This window comes from Somniosus microcephalus, chromosome 5 (assembly GCF_052327205.1).
Source record: "Somniosus microcephalus isolate GS21.2 chromosome 5, FLI_Smic_1.0, whole genome shotgun sequence".
NCBI lineage: Eukaryota > Metazoa > Chordata > Chondrichthyes > Squaliformes > Somniosidae > Somniosus > Somniosus microcephalus.
Genome location: NC_140991.1, coordinates 145772524 through 145792886, shown reverse-complemented (window position 1 = coordinate 145792886; position 20363 = coordinate 145772524). Strand labels below are relative to the sequence as shown.

General features: G+C 45.6%; 1 protein-coding gene across 3 annotated transcripts in view; it reads left to right on the top strand.

Annotated features, from left to right (window-relative positions):
• The window catches only part of ngly2 (N-glycanase 2), a 334241-nt gene that overhangs the window by 73620 nt on the left and 240258 nt on the right, over window positions 1-20363 (top strand). For all 3 annotated transcript variants that reach the window (XM_085988341.1, XM_085988340.1, XM_085988339.1), the window contains exon 4: window positions 13180-13340. In XM_085988341.1, the coding sequence (XP_085844467.1) occupies window positions 13180-13340 (161 nt within the window). The remainder of the gene's footprint in view (window positions 1-13179; window positions 13341-20363) is intronic.

Here is a 20363-nt window from a genome sequence, read left to right as displayed (position 1 = left end):
GAGAGCGACGGGGGGAAGAGAGAGAGCGACTGGGGGGGAAGAGAGAGAGCGACTGGGGGGGAAGAGAGAGAGTGCGAGACTGGGGGAAGAGAGAGCGACTGGGGGGAAGAGAGAGAGCGACTGGGGGGGAAGGGGGAGGCGGGGGGGGAAGGGGGAGGCAGGGGGGGAAGGGGGAGGCGGGGGAGGAAAGGAGGAGGGGGGAGGAAAGGAGGAGCGGGGGGAGGAAAGGAGGAGTGGGGGGGAGGGGAGGGGGTAGGGAGGGGGGAGGAAAGGAGGGGGGAGGAAAGGGGGAGATGGGAGAGGAAAGGAGAAGGGAGAGGGGGAGGAAAGGAGAAGGGAGAGGGGGAGGAGAGGGGAGGGAGGAGGGAGGAGGAAGGGGAGGGGGAGGGGGAGAGGAAAGGGGGAGGGGGAGAGGAAAGGAGGGGGGAGAGGAGGAGAGGGGGGAGAGGGGGGAGGGGAGGGGGGAGAGGAAAGGAGGGGAGGGGGAGAGGAAAGGGGGGGAGGGGGAGAGGGAAGGGGGGAGGAAAGGGGGGAGGGGAGGGGGGAGGGGAGAGGAAAAGGGGGGGGAGGAAAGGGGGGAGGGGAGGGGGGAGGAAAGGGGGGGAGGGGAGAGGAAAGGGGGGGAGGGGAGGGGGGAGGAAAGGGGGGGAGGGGGGAGGAAAGGGGGGGAGGGGAGAGGAAGGGGGGGTGGGGAGGAAAGGGGGGGGGAGAGGGGGGGGGAGGGGGGAGGGAGGAGGGGAAGGAGAGGGAGGGGGGAGGAGGGGGGGAGGGGGAGAGGGGGGGAAGGAGGGGAGGGGGAGGAAAGGGGGGGAGGGGAGAGGAAAGGGGGGGAGGGGAGGGGGAGGAAAGGGGGGGAGGGGGGAGGAAAGGGGGGGGAGGGAGAGGAAAGGGGGGGAGGGGAGGGGGGAGGGGAGGAAAGGGGGGGGGAGAGGGGGGGGGGAGGGGGAGAGGGGGGGGGAGGGGGGAGGGAGGAGGGGAAGGAGAGGGAGGGGGAGGAGGAGGGGGGGGGGGAGGAGGGGGGGAGGAGGGGGGGAGGGAGGAGGGGGAAGGAGAGGGAGGGGGGAGGAGGGGGGGAGGGGGAGGGGGGGGAAGGGAGGGGGGGAGGAGGGGGAAAGGGGGGAGGGGGGGAGGAGGGGAAGAAAGGGGGGGAGGGGGGAGGAAGGGAGGGGAGGGGGGAGGGGGGGGGAGGGGGGGAGGGGGGGAAGGGGGGGGAGGGGGAGGCAAGGGTGGGGAGGAAGGGGAGGGGGGAGGAAAGGGGGGGAGGAAGGGGAGGGGGAGGAAAGGGGGGGAGGAAGGGGAGGGGGGAGGAAGAAGAAGGAGGGGGAGGAAGGGAAGGGGGGGAGGGGGAGGAGGGAAGAATGGGGAGCGGGGGGAGGAGGAAGAAGGGGGCGGGGGGAAGGAGGGGGAGGGGAGCGCCCCGTCAGCCCGAGCCCCGCCCCGCCCCCAATCTCTCGAGCCGAGGCCCGATCTCCCGAGCCCCGATCTCCCGAGCCCCGCCCCCCCGATCTCCCGAGGCTCGCCCCATCACCCGAGGCCCGATCTCCTGAGCCCCGCCCCCGAGCCCTGATTTGCCAAACCCCGATCTCCCGAGCCCCGCCCGAGCCGGCTTCAAGAGCAGAGAGAGCGACGACGCCGCACAACCTACCGCGTGAGGCCCGGCTGGACTCAAGTCGCGCGCGCTGACTCCTGCCCCACCCGCCTTTACTAAGATGGCGGCGGTGGCGATGCTCGGCTCAGGCCCACCCCCTTCAGCCTTCACAAAGATGGCGGCGATCACGAGCTGCTTGTTGAGCGCGACGGGAGGTGCCTAGCTCGGGCGTGGCTGGGCAACAGAGGCCCAGGCTTACGGGCCTGGAAAAACGGTGAAAGGTAGGAAAATTCTAGATGTTAGAGAAAAGATTTACAAATTAATTAACTTTTTTTAAAAACAATTTGTGTTTTAAAAGCAACTTTTTTTTTGCTGGAAATGTAGATTTGAAAAGAAACACGCAGAAAGTGGGAAAAAGAAAAGAACAGTTTGGAATCAAGATGGCGGCTACTCCCCTCGGTTCAGAATGATAAGGCCCGCCCACACACGCACGGATTGGTCAACCGTCAGGTCACTGAACTGTAGGATTGGTCAGTCATCACGTCACTCAACTCTAGGATGGCCTGCCCGCGCACACAATGAACCCGCCCCCACTCGATGCAAATGAGCGGATAATGAGCGGAATTTTGAACGTTTTTTGGATACCGTCGGCACAATTTTTGTCCAAAAAGTAAATACACCTACAAGAGTCCCCTAATGATGAGCTTTCTTTTGATATAACATATGTGTAGGTACGCTCTATAACTTTTGATTGTATAGCGAGACAGCGAGAGAGACAGACAGAGAGACATACCATTTTATATATATAAGATGTGTAGTAATGCCTCTGCTATCTCTTCCCTAGATTCTTTTAATATGCGTGGATGCAATCCATCCGGACCAGCAGTTTTATCCTCTTTGAGCTTCATTAGTTTATTTAATCCCCTGTTTTAATTTTAAATGGACTTATCACATTACTAATCTCATCATCCAATGTCACGTCCACCTGTTTTTTTTCCCCTGGTAAATACTGAAGCAAAATAATTATTTAGTATTTCTGCTATCTCTATCGTTACCTATCGTATTTTCCTGTCTATCCCTTAATGGCGCTATTCCCATCCCAACCTTTTATTGATGTGCCTATAAAATATTTTACTATTTTGTTTTATGTTCCTTGATAATTTAATTTCATAGTTCCTTTTTGCCTCTCTAATTGTTTTTTTGACTTCTCTCGCAATCTTTTTGTTTTCTCCCTTATCATGCACTCCCATGCTGTCTATGCGCTTAATGTATGCCTCTTTCCTTACTCTCAATTGTTCCCTTATGACTTTATTCATCCATGGAGTCTCATTATTGTTTAGTTCTTTCCTTTTAGCGGAATATATTTTCCCTGCACTCTGTTGAACACCGTTTTAAATGTTTCCTGTTGCTGTTCTATATCGTTGTTTACCAATATTGTTGCCCATTTTATTTTCCCAAGTTCTATTCTCAGCCCCTCAAAATCAGCTTTTCTCCCATCTGTTAACCTGGTTTTCGTCAAACTTATGTCCTACTCAATTATATCATCTTAAAGCGTATTGTATTATGGCCACTATTGTCTATATGTTCTCCTACTTTTACTTCTCTTATCTGCTCTGGTTCATTCCCCATTACTAGATCCAATAGCAAATCCTCCCTTGTTGGGCTTTTTACATATTGGGTTAGAAAAGAGTCCTGTACACATTGTAGGAACTCCATTCCCTTAGCCCCTTTACCTACCTCTTCTGTCTAATTAATATCGGGGTAGTTAAAATCCCCCATGATTATTATTCTATGTTTTTTACTCATTTCCCTAATTTGTCTACATATTTCTTCCTCCACCTCCCTTCCACTATTAGGTGGTCTGTAGACTACGCCTATTAGTGTGATTGATCCTTTATTATTTTTGTATCTCTATCCATATGGATTCTATTTTTGTCTTGCTGATATCTGCGTCACTTTTTTCTAATAAGTACAGTTATGCCACCTCCCCTTTTTCCCTCCCTATCTTTTCTAAATATCTTATACCCTGCAATGTTTAATTCCCAGTCCTGATTTTTCTGTAGCCATGACTGAGTAATCCCTACTATGTCTGGCTCGTCGCAACGCATGATTGCCTCCAGCTCCCCTGTTTTATTGCGGACACTGTGCATTGCTGTACAGACAGTTTAAGTCATTTTAAATAGGATTTCCTCTCACTTTATGTTTAACCATCTTTTTAGACTCCTGTTCTATAACTCTATTTATTCCCTTGCCATCAATGTCCTCCCTTGCTTTATTCTTTCCTATGCTCTCTTTTCCTGTTTTGTTTCTATTTAGGCTGGTTACGTCTCTTGTAGATCCCTCCCCCCATCCTACTAGTTTAAAGCCTTTTCTACCTCCGTATTTACCCTTTCCGCTAGGACACGGGTCCCATTCCGGTTCAGGTGGAGCCCATCCCATCAGTACAGTTCCTTCCTGGCCCAGAACCGGTGCGGGTGTTCCGTGAAATGGACACCCCTCTTTCCCACACCAGCCCTTTAGCCACGTGTTAATTCTGCTGATCTGTCTGCTTCTATGCCAATTTGCACGTGGCTCAGGCAATAATCCAGACATTATTACCCTCGAGGTCCTGCTTTTTAATTTAGATCCTAACTGCTGATACTCTTTCAGCACAACTTCCTCCCTGTTCCTATCTATGTCGTTGGTTCCAACATGGACCACGACAACTGGATTTACCCCCTCCCTTTCTAAATTCCTCTCCAGCTGCTGTGAGATAGCCCTTACCCTGGTACCAGGGTAGGCAACACACCCTTCGGGATTCTAATTCTTGGCTGTAGAGGACGCTATTTATCCCCCTAATTATAGAGTCCCCTATCACTACCACATTTCTATTCTGCTCTCCCCCGCACCCCCCCCCCCCCCCCCCCTTGGACAGCCTTCTGAGCCATGGTGCCTTGGTCTGCATTGTGGCTGTCCTCCCTGCAGTCTTTCTCCTTGTGCTCACAGGTAGCAAGTACATCGTACCTGTTGGACAGGAACAGTGTCGGCGGGACCCTCCTTCTCAACTTCTCCCAAATCTCCGCTACCCGTCTCCCTAACAGTTACACCCTCCCTTTCCTGAACTTGTGCTTTCCTCTGGGGTGTGACTGTATTGTGGATAAAACTGTCCAGAAATTCCTCTCCCTCCCTTATGTGTTGTAGTGTCTCCAACTCGCACTCCAGCTCAATGACTCTGTCTCTGAGCCGGAGAGATTCGAGTTGGAGACATCCCCTGCAGATGTATTCGCTCGGGACAGTCTCGCTGTCCACAAACTCCCTCATACTGCAGTCCAGACACACAACCTGCCCTGCCATATCTTAGTCTAGCCTTATTTTATTTATTTAATTAGTTAAAGTCTTTAGTCATCGATTATTTATAGTTATATTAATTCGTTTAACTAGTTAAGCTATAAATTGAATACAGTATGTTATAGTTTCCCGCTTCTAGTTTAAACCACTCTCTTAGTTTAGAGAGAAAAAAAAACCTTAATACTCACCAACCAATGACATACCTGCAGCCCTATGACATCACATCTTTTTTTGGGGAAATCATGGAAGGTTCGCCTCCGCTGATACCGTCTTCAATTAGGTCCGCGCTGTCCCTCCTCTCCTTTATGTCCCTCCGCCTCTGCCTCCAATTAGGTCCACACTGTCCCTCCTCTCTCTCCTTTATATCCCTCCGCCTCTGCTTCCAATTTGGCCTGCGCCGTCCCTCCTCTCTCTCCTTTATGTCCCTCTGCCTCTGCCTCCGATTTGGCCCGCGCTGTTCCTCCTCTCTTTCCTTTATGTCCCGCCACCTCTGCCTCCGATTAGGTCTGCGCTGTTCCTCCTCTCTCTCCTTTATGTCCCGCCACCTCTGCCTCCGATTAGGTCCACGCCGTCCCTCCTCTCCCCTTTATGTATCTCCACCTCTGCCTCCAATTAGGTCCGCGCTGTCCCTCCACCTCTGCCTCCAATTAGGTCCGCGCTGTCCCTCCTCTCTCTCCTTTATGTCCCGCTGCTGCCGCTGCCTCTGAGTGGATTACCAGGTTAACACTCTCTCTTTTTGAAATTATTTATCACATTGGACACTCTTCAGTCCTCTGGCAACATCCTCGCTCAATAGAACCCTGAAATAAAATTTCTGGGGTCTTCATTATTTCTTTCCCTATTTCCCTCAGGATCCTTGAATGTATTCCATCAGGTCCTAGCAATTTGTCCTTTAATTTAATTAACTTCTCTAATATTTTCACCCAATATCATTTGTAAAGACTGAAACAAAGTACTTGTTAAGTATGCCTACCATTTTCCGCTTATCCTCTACTAACTCAATAACCTCTGCTCGGTACCAACCTCCCATTTAGCAATTCTATTTTTACTGATATATTTGTGGAATACTTTACTGTTTTTAATACTTGTTGAGATTCTCTCCTCATACTCCTCCCCCTTGCTTTCCTTATCCCTTTCTTAATCTTTCTTTATTTTCTCATAATCGCTCTTATTTTTACTATACTTGAACATTCCATATGCCCACCTATTCAATTTTCGTTTGTTTCTAATCTATTTATCCATCCTCAGCATTCTGAAACTTGAAGTTGTTTTCATTTTTAAAACGGTTTGTATTTATTCTGCAACTTTATAACTCCTTTTAAAAAAAATATCCCATTGTTGATCTAGAGCTGTGTGAAAATGTATCTATGCACCTCACCTGAGCTAGTTCACTCCTCATCTTGCTGAAGTCCGGTCTGTTACAATCTGGTCCCCGTGGTGTGAAATTCAACTTTAGTAGAGCGCAATATTGGCGGTAATGGAAATCAATGACAAAGAAAATTGTGTGGGGTGTAGAAAGGTCGGCTGATCCACTACCGGCCATTTTGTGCCCCCCCCCCCCCCCCCCCAAGTTAAATTTCACCCCCCTTGTTTTTCTCCCCTTTCTATTTGGATCTTAAACCTTAGCATATTATGGTCACTACGCTTGAGGGGCTCACTCACATTTAACTCATCTCCTTTTTCTATTTCATTACTCATAACTTGATCTCACAATGCCTTTCCCATTGTAAGCATGTAAACATTCTGCTTGAGGAATAAGTCTGAACACATTATAGGAATTTTCTTTTCTTCCATTTACTCCCTGTCCCAATCAATGAGTGGATAATTAACATTTCCTGGAACAATAATTTGGTTATTCCTACTCATCTCCCTCATTTGTCTACAAATTTCCTCTTCCATTTCCCACCCACAATTACGGGAAATGTGTAGTACAACCCCACTAATATAATAATCCCTTTTTATCTTTAATTTCTAACTACTGTAACTACATTGACTAAGTACATTAGTCCTCTTTACAACATGCATTTCATTCTTCATTAATAGCGCTACTCGTCCTCCAATTTTTTAATCTATTAAAATTAATATAATCACACAGTACAGTGCACTGAAAATATTGCACCTAAAAATATTGGTCCGGATTTTGCAGTAAAAATTACAGTGAAGCTATCAGTGCTCACCTTTATTAAAGTGCAACTCAGAGGGCAACTTCCGGCATCCGCACATGCGCAGTTAAACGCAGCAGTTGCTGTCCGAGTTGCCCTGCTTCTCCTGAAGCTACGTTATAACTGTATCTCGCTGAGAGACTCTGCATTGAATCACATGGAATGGCATGAAGTTGTTGCACTTACATGATAGATACACACTAAACTCACCAGAAAAAGTTAGGGCTTGTCCATTCCAGTGTCAGTAATTTTTTAACGGCGTGATAAGTATTAATTACTGCCAAACAACCTCTCTGGCACTGAAAATTAACTTTTACAAATTTGAAGTTTCCCAACACATCAAATTTCAAATTCTCATCTTTGTGTTTAAAACTCGTCATGGCCTTGCTTCTCCCTATCTCTGTAACCTCCTCCAGCCACAAAACCCTGCAAGAGCTCTGTGTTCCTCCAACTTTACCCTTTGTGCATCCCCCCCACTCCCTTCTCCCCACTATTGTCAGCCATGCCTTCAGCCATCTTGGCCCTATGATCTGGAATTCCTCCCTAAACCTCTGGCAAATAACTTTTTTTCCATGTGGCCCAATCATCCCCCTATAGACATCTACAGTGGAGGTGGGATTTTAATGGAGCTCTAGGCCTGAGTCCCCAGATGGGCCCCACTTGTGGTGCTGAGCAGACCTATATACTGGGTTAATCCTGGCGCACAAGTCACTTGACAGTAAGTGTTTACCATCTAAGAAGATATGCAGTTGAGCTGGCCACTAAGGTATACTAGAATAGTCTCAAGTGACTTGTCTTCTCTTTCTTCCCTGCACAAGTGAAGTGTATCGTCTCCAGATAGAAGTTGCCCCTGATGACAGAGGTAATGTTAAGAGTTTGCAATATGGGGAACCACCAGTGCAAAACCAAAGTTTTGCCATTTAACAGAACAATGTGTTAGTGCTCAGTGCACCGTACTGTGTGATTATATTAATATTAAATAAAATTGAGTGGCGTAATGATCAAAAATCAAACAGAAAATTACAGAAATTATATTATGCTTGCTGTACTATTTCGTACAAACTTTCAGAAATTTCAGCTCATTGTAATGTTTATCTTTTTATTTTGTTTTTCCTATTTCACTTTTCTCCCTTTACTCCTGAAGGTAATGATTCATGCTGGGGTATAGTTTCACTGGTGATAATGGCTATCCACAGGCCATTCTTGTGGGCTGTTCAACTGTGGGGTTATTGCAACATCAAATCTGTTTCTCTCTTAACATATTGCCCAGGGATGCATGCCATTCCAGGGTGAATAGCAATCGGGCTTGGGGGCCTAATTCCCTCCCACCCGCCCATAGCCCCCACTCCCTTGCCCAGGACTGGTGAAGTGTGTTCTAGAATTCCTTCCCTAAACCTCTGTCTCTCTACCTTTATCTCCTCCTTTAAGACGCTCCTTAAAACTTTCCTGTTTGACTAAACGTTTGGTCAACTGTCCGAATATCTGCTTATGTGGTTCGGTGTCAAATTTTGTTTGATTACGCTCCTGTGAAGGGCCTTGGAATGTTTAACTATAGTAACGACGCTACATAAATACAACTTGTTGTTGTGGCCCCTCTGCTGCTCCCCTGAGATTGGCAAACTAAGTACAAACCATTGAACACATTAGTGTGGTTGACACGGCCCTTGACCATGTTCGTTCCATTTCCCGCACTTCTGCTCTCACCCCTTCGCCTCCGTCCCGGAACCACGATAAGGTTCCCCTTATCCTCACCTTTCACCCCCTCCATATTCAACGGATCATCTTCCGCCACCTCCAACGTGATCCCACCACCAAACGCATCTTCCCCTTTCAGCATTCCGAAGGGACCACTCCCTCTGCGACACCCTGGTCCACTCCCCAATCACCCCCAACACCCCTTCCTCTTCGCCCGGCACCTTTCCCGTGCAAGCACAAGAGATGCAACACCTGCCTTTTACCACCTCCCTTCTCACTGTCCAGGGCTCAAACACCCCTTCCAGGTGAAACAGCGATTTAGTTGTACTTCTGACAATTTAATATACTGTATTCGCTGCTCACGATGCGGTCTCCTCTACATTGGAGAGACCAAACGCAGATTGGGCGACCGCTTTGCGGAACACCTCCATTCAGTCCGTAAGGGTGACCCTGAGCTTCCGGTTGCCTGTCACTTTAATTCTCCACTTCACTCCCACTCTGATCTCTCTGCCCTTGGGCTCTTACATTGTTCCAATGAAGCTTAACGTAAGCTTGAAGAACAGCACCTCATCTTTCGATTAGGCACTTTACAGCCTTCTGGACTCAACATTGAATTCAACAATTTCAGACAATAACCCCTGCCCCCATTTTTCAGGCTGTATGATTTTGCCATCCCCATTTGCAACATTTTGGGCAGGATTTTCATTGGGTCGTGGAGGCGGGATTGGAGGCGTGTGGGGGGTTAAAATCCCGAAATCAGGGGGCGCGAACCCATCCCGACCCCAGTTTCAAAGGAGGCGGGTACCCGACGCGCACTGGGACCCGCCTCCCGGAGGCGGGAAGGGGATTCGTGCCAATTAACTGCCTGTTAACAGGCAGTTTTTAGCCTAATCCCTATTTTCATTCTTGAAGTGTGGGATTCCCGATGGTTCCAAACCACGCCAAATTAGCGAGGCGGGCTGAAGGGCTTGGAGGGGTCGAGATGTCCGATGTTCAGGTGAGTGGGTGCATGAGTGCAGAGGTAAATGTGTTTGGCGTGTTTAAAGTGCTTAAAGAAGTTTTACTTACCTTTACGGCCTTCCTTCAGGTCTTGGGAGTCCCTCATCTCACCGGCACAGAAAGCAGAATGGCCGCGAGCTGTCAAAAATTGCAGCATTCAGCTCCGGAGAAATCTCTAAATCAGCCTGAGAGGAAGGAATGAATTTAGAGTACAGATTATCAGTGTTTGACAGCTTCAAACAGCTATTGAACGCTGATATTTCATCTGTCAAAAGGTCTTGACAGATGAAATATCAATCTGTGACGTCACCTGTTGCCGGGTGGCCCTTAATTGGCCTGCTGAGCCCGCTGGGTGGGCTCAACAAGGTCAATCAAGTCAAAATCACGTGGGTTGGCTACAACTCGATGGAGGCGGGACTACAACCCCGAAAGTTGTAGTCCCGCCTCCTACCCGCCTGCTCAATGAAAACCCAGCCCTTTATCTTTCCTGCCTCCTACCTTAGCACAGAATGTTCCTTCAGTTCCTTCCTCCCCTCCCCCCCCACCTGTTTAAAACCTGTTACATCTCCAGCTTTTTCCAGTTCTGATGAAGGGTCTCAGACCTGAAACGTTAACTCTGTTTCTCTCTCCACGGATGCTGCCTGGCCTGCTGAGTGTTTCCAGCATTTTCTGTTGTTATTTCAGATTGCCAGCATCCACAGTATTTTGCTATTGTAACACATTAGTCTATATAGCTTAGTGTACACCAGGCAGAACAAGTATTTCTTGGTACTGGATTTCCAACTGTTTAGGTTTTTGTCTTGCAGAGAACAAGACCGGTCTGATTACTGTCAGGTTGACTCAGTTTGCTCTTTGTGTTTGTGACAAAAATAAAGCCTTCTTAAAAAGATTATAAACTTTCAGTTAAGGTTTGATGAATGGGTACAAAAATTTTGAACAGGTATCAGGATCTAGTCTTCTGTAATAGAGTCAGTATAATCCATTTTTGTTGAATTGATGTATCTGTACAATAAAAAGTCTCCCAGCCCATAAATCTATCTCCTTTTTGTCCAGGAGATGGATTTAAAGGCTAGTGGAATGTTTTTGTTGCACAGATTTTGAAAACCTATTTGATATTGTTGAGGATGAAGATCAAAACTTCACAATTGAAAAAGGAAATGTTTAGCACTAATATGCTGCAAGCACTGCCATTTTTATGAGAATTATTTTTAAAATTCATTGAGGCTAATATAAGTATGACCTGACAGCAGGGACTATAAACATCTGAGTATAATTTTCAAACTTGGCTAGGTAAGTTATAATAATATCTATGTATTTTTTGTTGTGGTCTTAATTTGAAGAAGTGTCATTTGTTTTTAAATAAAATAAAGTCTTGCATTTATATAGTGCCTTTCATGACCTCAAGCAATGAAGTGCTTTTTGAAGTGTAGTTACTGTTGTAATGTAGGAAACGCAGCAGCCAATTTGTGCACAGCAAGGTCCCACAAACAGCAATGTGATAACAACCAGATAATCTGTTTTAGTGATGTTGATTGAGGGATAAATATTGGCCAGGGCTTCAATAACCTCATACCTTTGAGTTAGAAGTCTCTTCTACTCTTTGGGCTGGATTTTAATACTGGAGGCGTGTAGTCCCGCCTCCATCAAGTTGTGGCCAACCCAGGCGATTTTCACTTGATTTGACCTTGTTGAGCCCGCCCAGCGGGCTCAGCAGGCCAATTAAGGGCCACCCGGCAACAGGTGACGTCACAGATTGACATTTCATCTGTCAAGAGCTTTTGACAGATGAAATATCAGCATTTGACAGCTCTTTGAAGCTGTCAAACACTGACAATCTGTACTCCAAGTTAATTCCTTCCCCTCGGGCTGATTTAGAGATCTCTCCAGAACAGAAAGCTGAATGCTGCAACTTTTGACAGCTCGCGGCCATTCTGCATTCTGTGCCGGTGAGATGAGGGACTCCCGAGACCTGAAGGAAGGAAGGAAGGCTGTAAAGGTAAGTAAAACTTCTTTAAACACTTTACACACACTAAACACGCTTACCTCGGCACTCATGCACCCATCACTCACCTGAACACTGGACATCTCGAACCCTCCAAGCCCTTCAGCCTGACGGTCCGCCTCGCTAACCTGGCGTGGTTTGGAGCCATCGGGAATCCCACACTTCAGGAATAAAAATAGGGATTAGGCTAAAAACTGCCTGTTAACTACCTGTTAACTGGCAGTTAATTGGCACTAATCCCCTTCCCGCCTCAGGGAGGCGGCTCCCAGCACAGGTCGGGTATCTGCCTCCTTTGAAACTGGCATGGGGGCGGGATGGGTTCGTGCCCCCCAATTTTGAGATTTTAACCCCCCATACGCCTCCAATCCCGCCTCCACGGCCCAATGAAAATCCTGCACTTTGTGTGAAAACTTTCAACTTTGATTGGTGTGTAAAATAAGTGGTAGTGGATTGGCTGGCCATTATATACCCCGCCCGGTTTTACATTCGGGTGGGGTGTAAAACAGGCAGCTGATCCGATCCTGTCAGAATCAGTTACGACCTTGGCACCATTTTTGTCTCTACCTGATTCTTCTGACAGTTCATCAAGCTGCCCAAATAGGTGATACAAGTTCAGAGACGGCAATTTCCAGCAGTATTTAAAGGAACCCTTAGCTGCAGCCAGGGACCCATTTTTACTGCAGTTGCACTATAATCTGCTGCTCCCTTTCGCTCCTGAAGCTTCCACCTCTCCCCTGTAAGGGGCTGCTACAGCCCAATCAAGACCTGCCAGATTTCCCGTTCTCTCAAATGGCAAGCTGCCTATAAGAAAAAAAAAGAAAGGCTTGCATTTATATAGTGCCTTTCACGACCGCCGGACGTCCCAAAGTGCTTTACAGCCAATTAAGTACTTTTGAAGTGTAGTCACTGTTGTAATGTAGGAAATGCAGCAGCTAATTTGCATACAGCATGCTCCCACAAAGTGATAATGACCAGATAATCTGTTTTTTAGTGATGTTGATTGAAGGACAAATATTGGCCAGGACATTGAGGAAAACTCCCTGCTCTTCTTCAAAATAATGCCATGGGATCTTTTTACGTCCACCTGAGAGAGCAGACGGACCTCGGTTTAACATCTCAACCAAAAGATGGCACTTTTTTTCTTTCCTTTCATCCCTCTTTTCCCTGCCTCTGCTTGCTTAAAACCTGCTACACCTGTAACCCGTTCCAGTTCTGACGAAGGGTCACCGACCTGAAATGTTAACTCTGTTTCTCTCTACACAGATGCTGCCTGACCTGCTGAGTATTTCCAGCATTTTCTGTTTATATTTCAGATTTCCAGCATCTGCTGTAGTTTGCCTTTGACACTCACCTATATGTTTATTATTGTATTCTAGGTAATTGTTTTTATATCTGTTTCTTTGCAGATCAACAATATGGCAAATGCTGAGGCAGTAGGGGTCCTAGTTTATGTAAGGCCCGGCAGGGCACTTCAGGATATGAACTGTGCGAGAGCGGAATGCCTCACTACTATAAACATACCAGCCTCAATAATACATTTTCAGAAAGACATGGTTGACGCAGTAAGGTAAACTTTCAATTTTTTATTTCTTGCCCACTTCATGTCACAGGTTACAATTACACTGATTCAATGCGGTTACTGATTTTATACAATGGTTGCAGGTGTGTTACTGAAGCGGTTTGGTATCTGATTCTCTCAGATCACATTTTAATTGGGATTCATTTTATGCAAGTTCTTCCAAGCTACAGATATGTTTCCAGTTTCGCCTCATATTGCACTGCTTAATAGATCTTAAAATCATGCCAAACGATTATTACTTTTTCTGTTAAATAAACCTATAGAGCAAAGTTTAGCTTTTGAAATTCTGCACTATCGTGTTGCTACTTGATGACAGCAAGATAACTGGAAACTCTTCAGTGCACTTGTCAGGTAGCTTCTCCAGAAGCTTTTTACTGGAGGATGGCTGAATATCAATTGGCAGTGCTACCTATTCCAGTTGCTACCATTGTGATAAGGGAACTGCTTTGAGTATTGCAAATGTGGAGCCAGTCCCCACATATTTGATAACTGTGGGTCTCTATACAAAAGTAGAGCCTAGCATCTATTAAAACTGGCTCCTTATCTGAATGTAAAAAGCAGAAGAGTGCCATGTGGATGTCACTTTCCTGAAACTGGATGCAATATAAATGTAAGTTTAAAAGCACCTGAATATGCAGTTGTGTGTTTTAATTCATCTTCCTCACATTGTCAAGCTGTTTCCATACTTGTACTTGCCATCAAAATAGTTTAAAAATGACTGAAGCCAACAGAAAAGATGTTGATCGTGACAATTCTTTGTAACGATTTGATTTTTACAAACATCCTGTGACCCTGGTGCATTAACTGCCCTCATCCTCCTTAGCTCTCTGCAGCCTTTGACATGGTTGACCAAACCATCCTTCTCCAATACCTTTCCTCAGTGGTATTTCCCTTGCTTAGTTCCATTTTTATCTATCCAATTTTAGCCAGAGCATCTCCAGCAAAGGCTTCCCTTCCTGCCTCTGCACTGTTACTTCCAGATATATCCCCTTCCTCTTCCTCATCAACATGCTGCCCATTGACACCCAGTTCTACCTATCCACCAACTCTCTCGACACCTCCCCTGCCACTGTGTTGTTAGACTACTTATCCGATATCCAGTCTTTTCCTGAAGTTAAATTTTGGGAAGACTAAAGCCATTATTTTCGACTTCTCTCACAAACTCCATACTCTTGCCACTGATTCCACCTCTTTTCCCTCCCTCCCCTGCCAGACATTGAGGCTGAATCAGATTGTCCGCAATTTTGGCGTTCTATCTGATCCCAAGTTGAGCTTCTAATCCCATATACTGTCCATCATAAAGACCATTAAGTTTCACCTCCATAACATTTACCACCTCCGCCCCTGCCTCAGCTCATCTGCTGCTGAAACCCTTATCCATGCCTTTATCACCTCCAGACATGACTGTTTCAATGGTACCCTGGTCGGCCTCCCATCTAAAACCCTGCTGCCGTATCCTTTTATTCTATTACCATTGTCCTTGCTGAGCTTCGTTGGCTCCTGGTTTCCTAACACCTCAAATTTAAAATTCTCATCCTGTGTTTTAATCCCTTCATGGGCCTTGTCCTTTCCTATCTCTGTTACCTGCTCCAGCCCTAAACCGCTCTACTTCTCCACCTCTGTCTCCTCCTTTGTGACCCTCCTTAAAACCCAACCTCTAATCAAGATTTTGGTCACCCCTCCTAATATCTCCTCCTTTGTCATGGCACCCATTTTTGACCGATCGTGTGAAGTGCTTTGGGATGTTTCTCCATATTAAAGAGGCTATATAAATGCAAGTTGGTCTTGTAATGTTCTAGCATTCATGTATATACTCCTTTTTAAAGGTTTTCATCCTCTTTTGTTCCCCTTTGTCTGCCTATTCCTAGTTTTTGGTTCATGTGTCTCTTGGTATCTGTGTCTTTATCTACCTGTTTACTGTCTTCTCCCCTATGACCTGTCTCATCTGAGATCCTGTTTCCTCCTAGCCCTCTCCTCCCACTGTCTAGTTGAAATGATTTTGTATTGCTTTCTCAATGGTATTCACAAGTCTCATTGTCCCTACTTGGTTTAAGTGTAGCCCATCTCTTCTGTACCATTCCATTTTATCGTGGAGGATTCCCAGTTATTTTTGAAGATAGCATTATTGTTCCCACACCATGCTGCCAGCCACTTGTTTAACCTCAATTCTTTCAGTGAACTTCCCACCCTCCTTTGCCAAAAAAATTGAAGTATACTAGAGAACATTGTGCTGCATTCTCTATCTTTGAGTTTTGAGCCAATCCTGATTTATGTGGCTTTTAAGGTCTCTATATTATTTCTCCCTATGTCATTTACACCTACGTGGGTCTCTACCTGTACCCTTCAGTATCCCTTATAACCTTTCCTTAATATGTACTGATCCAGCTACAGGTAGACAGCTCTCCGTCCTGTAGATATTGTCCTTACAACACACATGGCTATCCACTTTCCTGAGTGGACAATTCCCTACGACACTAATCTCACTGTGACCTGCAAACTGCATCTTTGTCCAGGCTGTATTCTCTGGTTTTCTAGCTACCTTTACTTCTGGGACCTTATATTCCTCTACAATATTTACAATATCAAGACTATTATTTACAGTCAGTGCTGATGACACCTGTGAGATTTCCCAGGACATTTGCACAGCACCAATATAATGAGGTCCATTTATGCATCAGAGTAAGAATTGAGCAGACTCTTGGCACGTTTAGGAGCCTGGATTGATCTAGAGGTGCCCTGCAGTATAGTCCTGCCAGTCTCAAGTGTCATGATTGTTTCATGCTGTAGAACTTTCCCTTACAAAGATAACTCATGGAGGTCCCGTTAGAGGAATGGACAGAAAGTGAAGCAACCGCAGGCTCAGGAGGATGGGGCTACTATTGTGGTTGTTGGTGGGTGGGGGGGAAGGTTATTGTAACCTTGAAATTTAAAAGAGAAATACTGTTTCAGTTTGTTCACGCTGTTCAGATCTTTGAGGCAATGTTTACTTATCACTTTTTAAGCTGAGGATTGTTTAAGAACTTTTTCTTCCATAAGGAGAACAGTTAATCCTAAAATTGAATTTGAAACGTATACCTTGTGCAATAAAGAATGAGTCAGTGAGGAGCTGCAAATGTCTTAAAAGATCAGCTTCACAAAGTAAACAGAAGTTAACAATAAAGGAAGCTATTGAATTAGATTTATAATTGCCCAAATGGCACAAATTCTATCATGAATGGACATATTACAACGTCTGTGCAGAAGGTTGCTCAAGGATGCACTCTGTTTATGCCGTAATGACACTGCTGTGCGTCCTCAAAAGTGAGCTTTTTCCTGGCACTATCTACAGAATGACTAACTGCCACTCTGAAAGATGAGCATTGGCAAAACTGACGTTATTGTTTAATGGATGAGCTGCACAAACCTTAAAAAGAAGGATCAAAGTTAGTGGTCAAAGTCTGTGATAGAACTTGTGTTGAAAATGATGGCCAGCAGGCTGGTGTTCATCTTCAAAATTGGACAGCAGACTAATCGTCTTCACTGCCAAGAAAACCGAGTCAGTGACTCAGCTGAGAAAATTTGAGAACTATATTATTCCATCACCATCTTCTGTAAGGGTAACCAGCTCTTTTTAAAATTATTACAAATGCTCTTGTCTTGTTAATTCCATCTAAACTAGGCTGGAGAAAATAAGTGGTGAAGATGACAGCAAAAGTTGATATAGTGAGAGGGCTCAAGTATAATTGGTCTTACTTGTCACAGTCATCAGTATCAATGTTCTACAAAGATCTACCTAATGATGAAATATTGTAGTCCTGTTTGGCAGGATGCTGTGAATCAGTACTGCCCAAAAATGTTTTGATCATTATACTGGCTGACAGTGCCATACTCTTTCTATCTACAGTATTAGAGAGATTTAGCTGGGAGAAAAGAGAGAGGTTTTGCATTCAAAAATGGTCACATTGTATATGAGAAAGAAAACATTTGAACCATCAAACTATTTTCATTAGACCTAATTTCCGAAAGGAAACTTAGAAGCCATGAGTATTTTGTGTGCAGCCAAGATTTTCTGCAATATGTGAGAGTAATGAAGCCTAAATGGGCAGCTGGAAAGTAGCACACTGCCCGAGTCTAGCAAGGAACTGATAGAATGGAACATGGTTCCATTTTTTGGCCTACACAGCTAAATCGCATTGGCAGGGATGATCCAGCTGGTCGGAAATTCATTCTCTAGCTAGCACCAAAAGGAAGTATTGTACCATGATGGAGTACTGGCGGAATATGATAGTGATACATTTCAAGATATTTTGACTATATTTCCATAGAATGGATTTGGGAATGAGTTATGTCTAAGCGTTGTGTTTAAAAGAAACAAAGTGAATTCACACAGGTTTAAAAAGCCACAGGCTACAGCACTGAGATGGAGGATAACTTGAGGTTTAATGAGCCAGGCATGGAAGAGGTCTTCACAAAGACTGGTTATATTAAGCAATTCGTTATCTCATCTCAGATGGCAAATAGTCATGTCTGTTATGATGAGGATGATTCTATTCACATGGGCATGGCATGAAGTGTCTGCTGGGAATATGCTCTTGGGAGAGGTGTAGTCGGTTTGGTTGGCACACCTGCTGGCGTATCTCTGCACGTGGAGATTTGTTATTTCTGATCCCCCTACTTCCTGGGGTCAGAATTAACAAAAGCAGGGGAAACTCTTTCAGTCAGGTTTCCAACAAAGGACTGAAACACAATTGTCTAGAAGGAAAGGCAGTGCCAAAAACAAGTATGCCCTGCAAAGAGCAGAATGGTGGTTTATTGTTTTCCCCCCCATATTTTGAGGGAGGAGAGAAGTGAGATTGAATGAAACAAGAGGAATTGCTTTGGCTGTTGCTGTCTATAATCAGCAGCTTAACAATTCATATGTGGCATTGTCTCACTAATTATTTCTAATTCCATCTTCAGAAAGATTATGGAAGCATTTAAGGGCTAGTGTGAAATTCATGATATCCTGCTCAAATCATGAGGGGCTCCTATTGTTATATCTCTAGGTTAAGTTAATGTATAATTAGAGCAGTAGGGGGACACTTCTGAATGTGAGTTGCTCAGACCACCTATATGAGTGACCACTATCACTGTACCCGGCATTCCGGAGCCATGTCACGATTCAAAAAGTGACGCGGGCAAGAGGAAGCAGCTGATTGGGTGAGTACGGCCAGGTGAGTATTTATACGACTCTATAGTTTGACAATTAAGATTAATAGTTTATAAAATTTAGAAGGTCTTAATTTTTGTGGTTATAGTTTCTAAGGTCTCTGTTGTGTATCGGGGAGTGCTAGTAACCAAGGGTCCTTGAGTATATCATTTAATTGTAGTGTAATTAGTGGTATTGATTTGATTTAATTTAAATTAATTAAAGGGTAAGTCATGGCAGGACAGCTTGGCCCTGTGGCATGCTCCTCCTGTGCTATGTGGGAAATCAGGGACACTTCCTGTGTCCCTGACGACCATGTGTGCAGGAAGTGTATCCAGCTGCAGCTACTGACAGACCGCATTGCGGCGCTGGAGCTGCGAATGGATACATACTGGAGCATTCGCGATGCTGAGGACATCGTGGATAGCACGTTTAGGGAGTTGGTCACACCGCAGGTAAAGGCTGCACAGGCAGGAAGGGAATGGGTGACCACAAGGCAGAGTAGTAGGCGCAGGCAGTTAGTGCAGGGATCCCCTGTGGCCATCCCCCTCTCAAACAGATATACCACTTTGGATATTGTTGAGGGAGATGGCTTATCGGGGGAAGGCAGCAACAGCCAACTTCCTGGCACCATGGGTGGTTCTGCTGCACAGGACGGGAGGAAAAAGAGTGGGAGAGCTATAGTGATGGGGGATTCTATTGTAAGGGGAATAGTTAGGTGTTTCTGCGGCCGTAAACAAGACTCCAGGATGGTATGTTGCCTCCCTGGTGCAAGGGTCAAGGATGTCTCGGTGTGGCTGCAGGGCATTCTGGAGGGGGAGGGTGAACAACCAGTTGTCGTGGTGCATATAGGTACCAACGATATAGGTAAAAAATGGGATGAGGTCCTAAAAGCTGAATATAGGGAGTTAGGAGGTAAATTGAAAAATAGGACCTCAAAGGTAGTAATCTCAGGATTTCTACCAGTGCCACGTGCTAGTCAGAGTAGAAATAGAAGGATATTTCAGATGAATACGTAGCTAGAGGAATGGTGCAAGTGGGAGGGATTCAAATTCCTGGGACATTGGAACCGGTTCTGGGGGAGGTGGGACCAGTACAAACTGGACGGTTTGCACCTGGGCGGGACCGGGACCGATGTCCAAGGGGGAGTGTTTGCTAGTGCTTTTGGGGAGGGTTTAAACTAAAATGGCAGGGGGTTGGGAACCTGTGCAGCGAGACAGAGGAAAGGGAAGCAAGGATAGAAACAAAAGACAGGAAGGAGAAAAGCAAAAGTGGAAGGCAGAGAAATCAAGGGTGTAAATCAAACAGGGCTACAGTAAATAATAATTCTAAAAGGACTGCGTGTTAAAAAAACAAGCCTGAAGGCTTTGTGTCTTAATGCGAGGAGTATTCGTAATAAGGTGGATGAAATAGCTGCGCAAATAGATGTAAACGGATATGATGTAATTGGAATTACGGAGACATGGCTCCAGGGTGACCAAGGCTGGGAATTCAACATCCAGGGGTATTCAATATTCAGGAAGGACTGGCAAAAAGGAAAAGGAGGTGGGGTAGCATTGCTGGTTAAAGAGGAGATTAACATGATAGTAAGGAAGGATATTAGCTCTGATGATGTGGAATCTGTATGGGTAGAGCTGAGAAATACCATGGGGCAGAAAACATTAGTGGGAGTTGTATACAGACCCCCAAACAGTAATGCTGAGGTTGGGGATGGCATTAAACGGGAAATTAGAGATGCGTGAAATAAGGGCACAGCAGTTATCATGGGTGACTTTAATCTACATAGAGATTGAGCTAACCAAATTAGTAACAATACTGTGGAGGAGGAATTCCTAGAGTTTTTA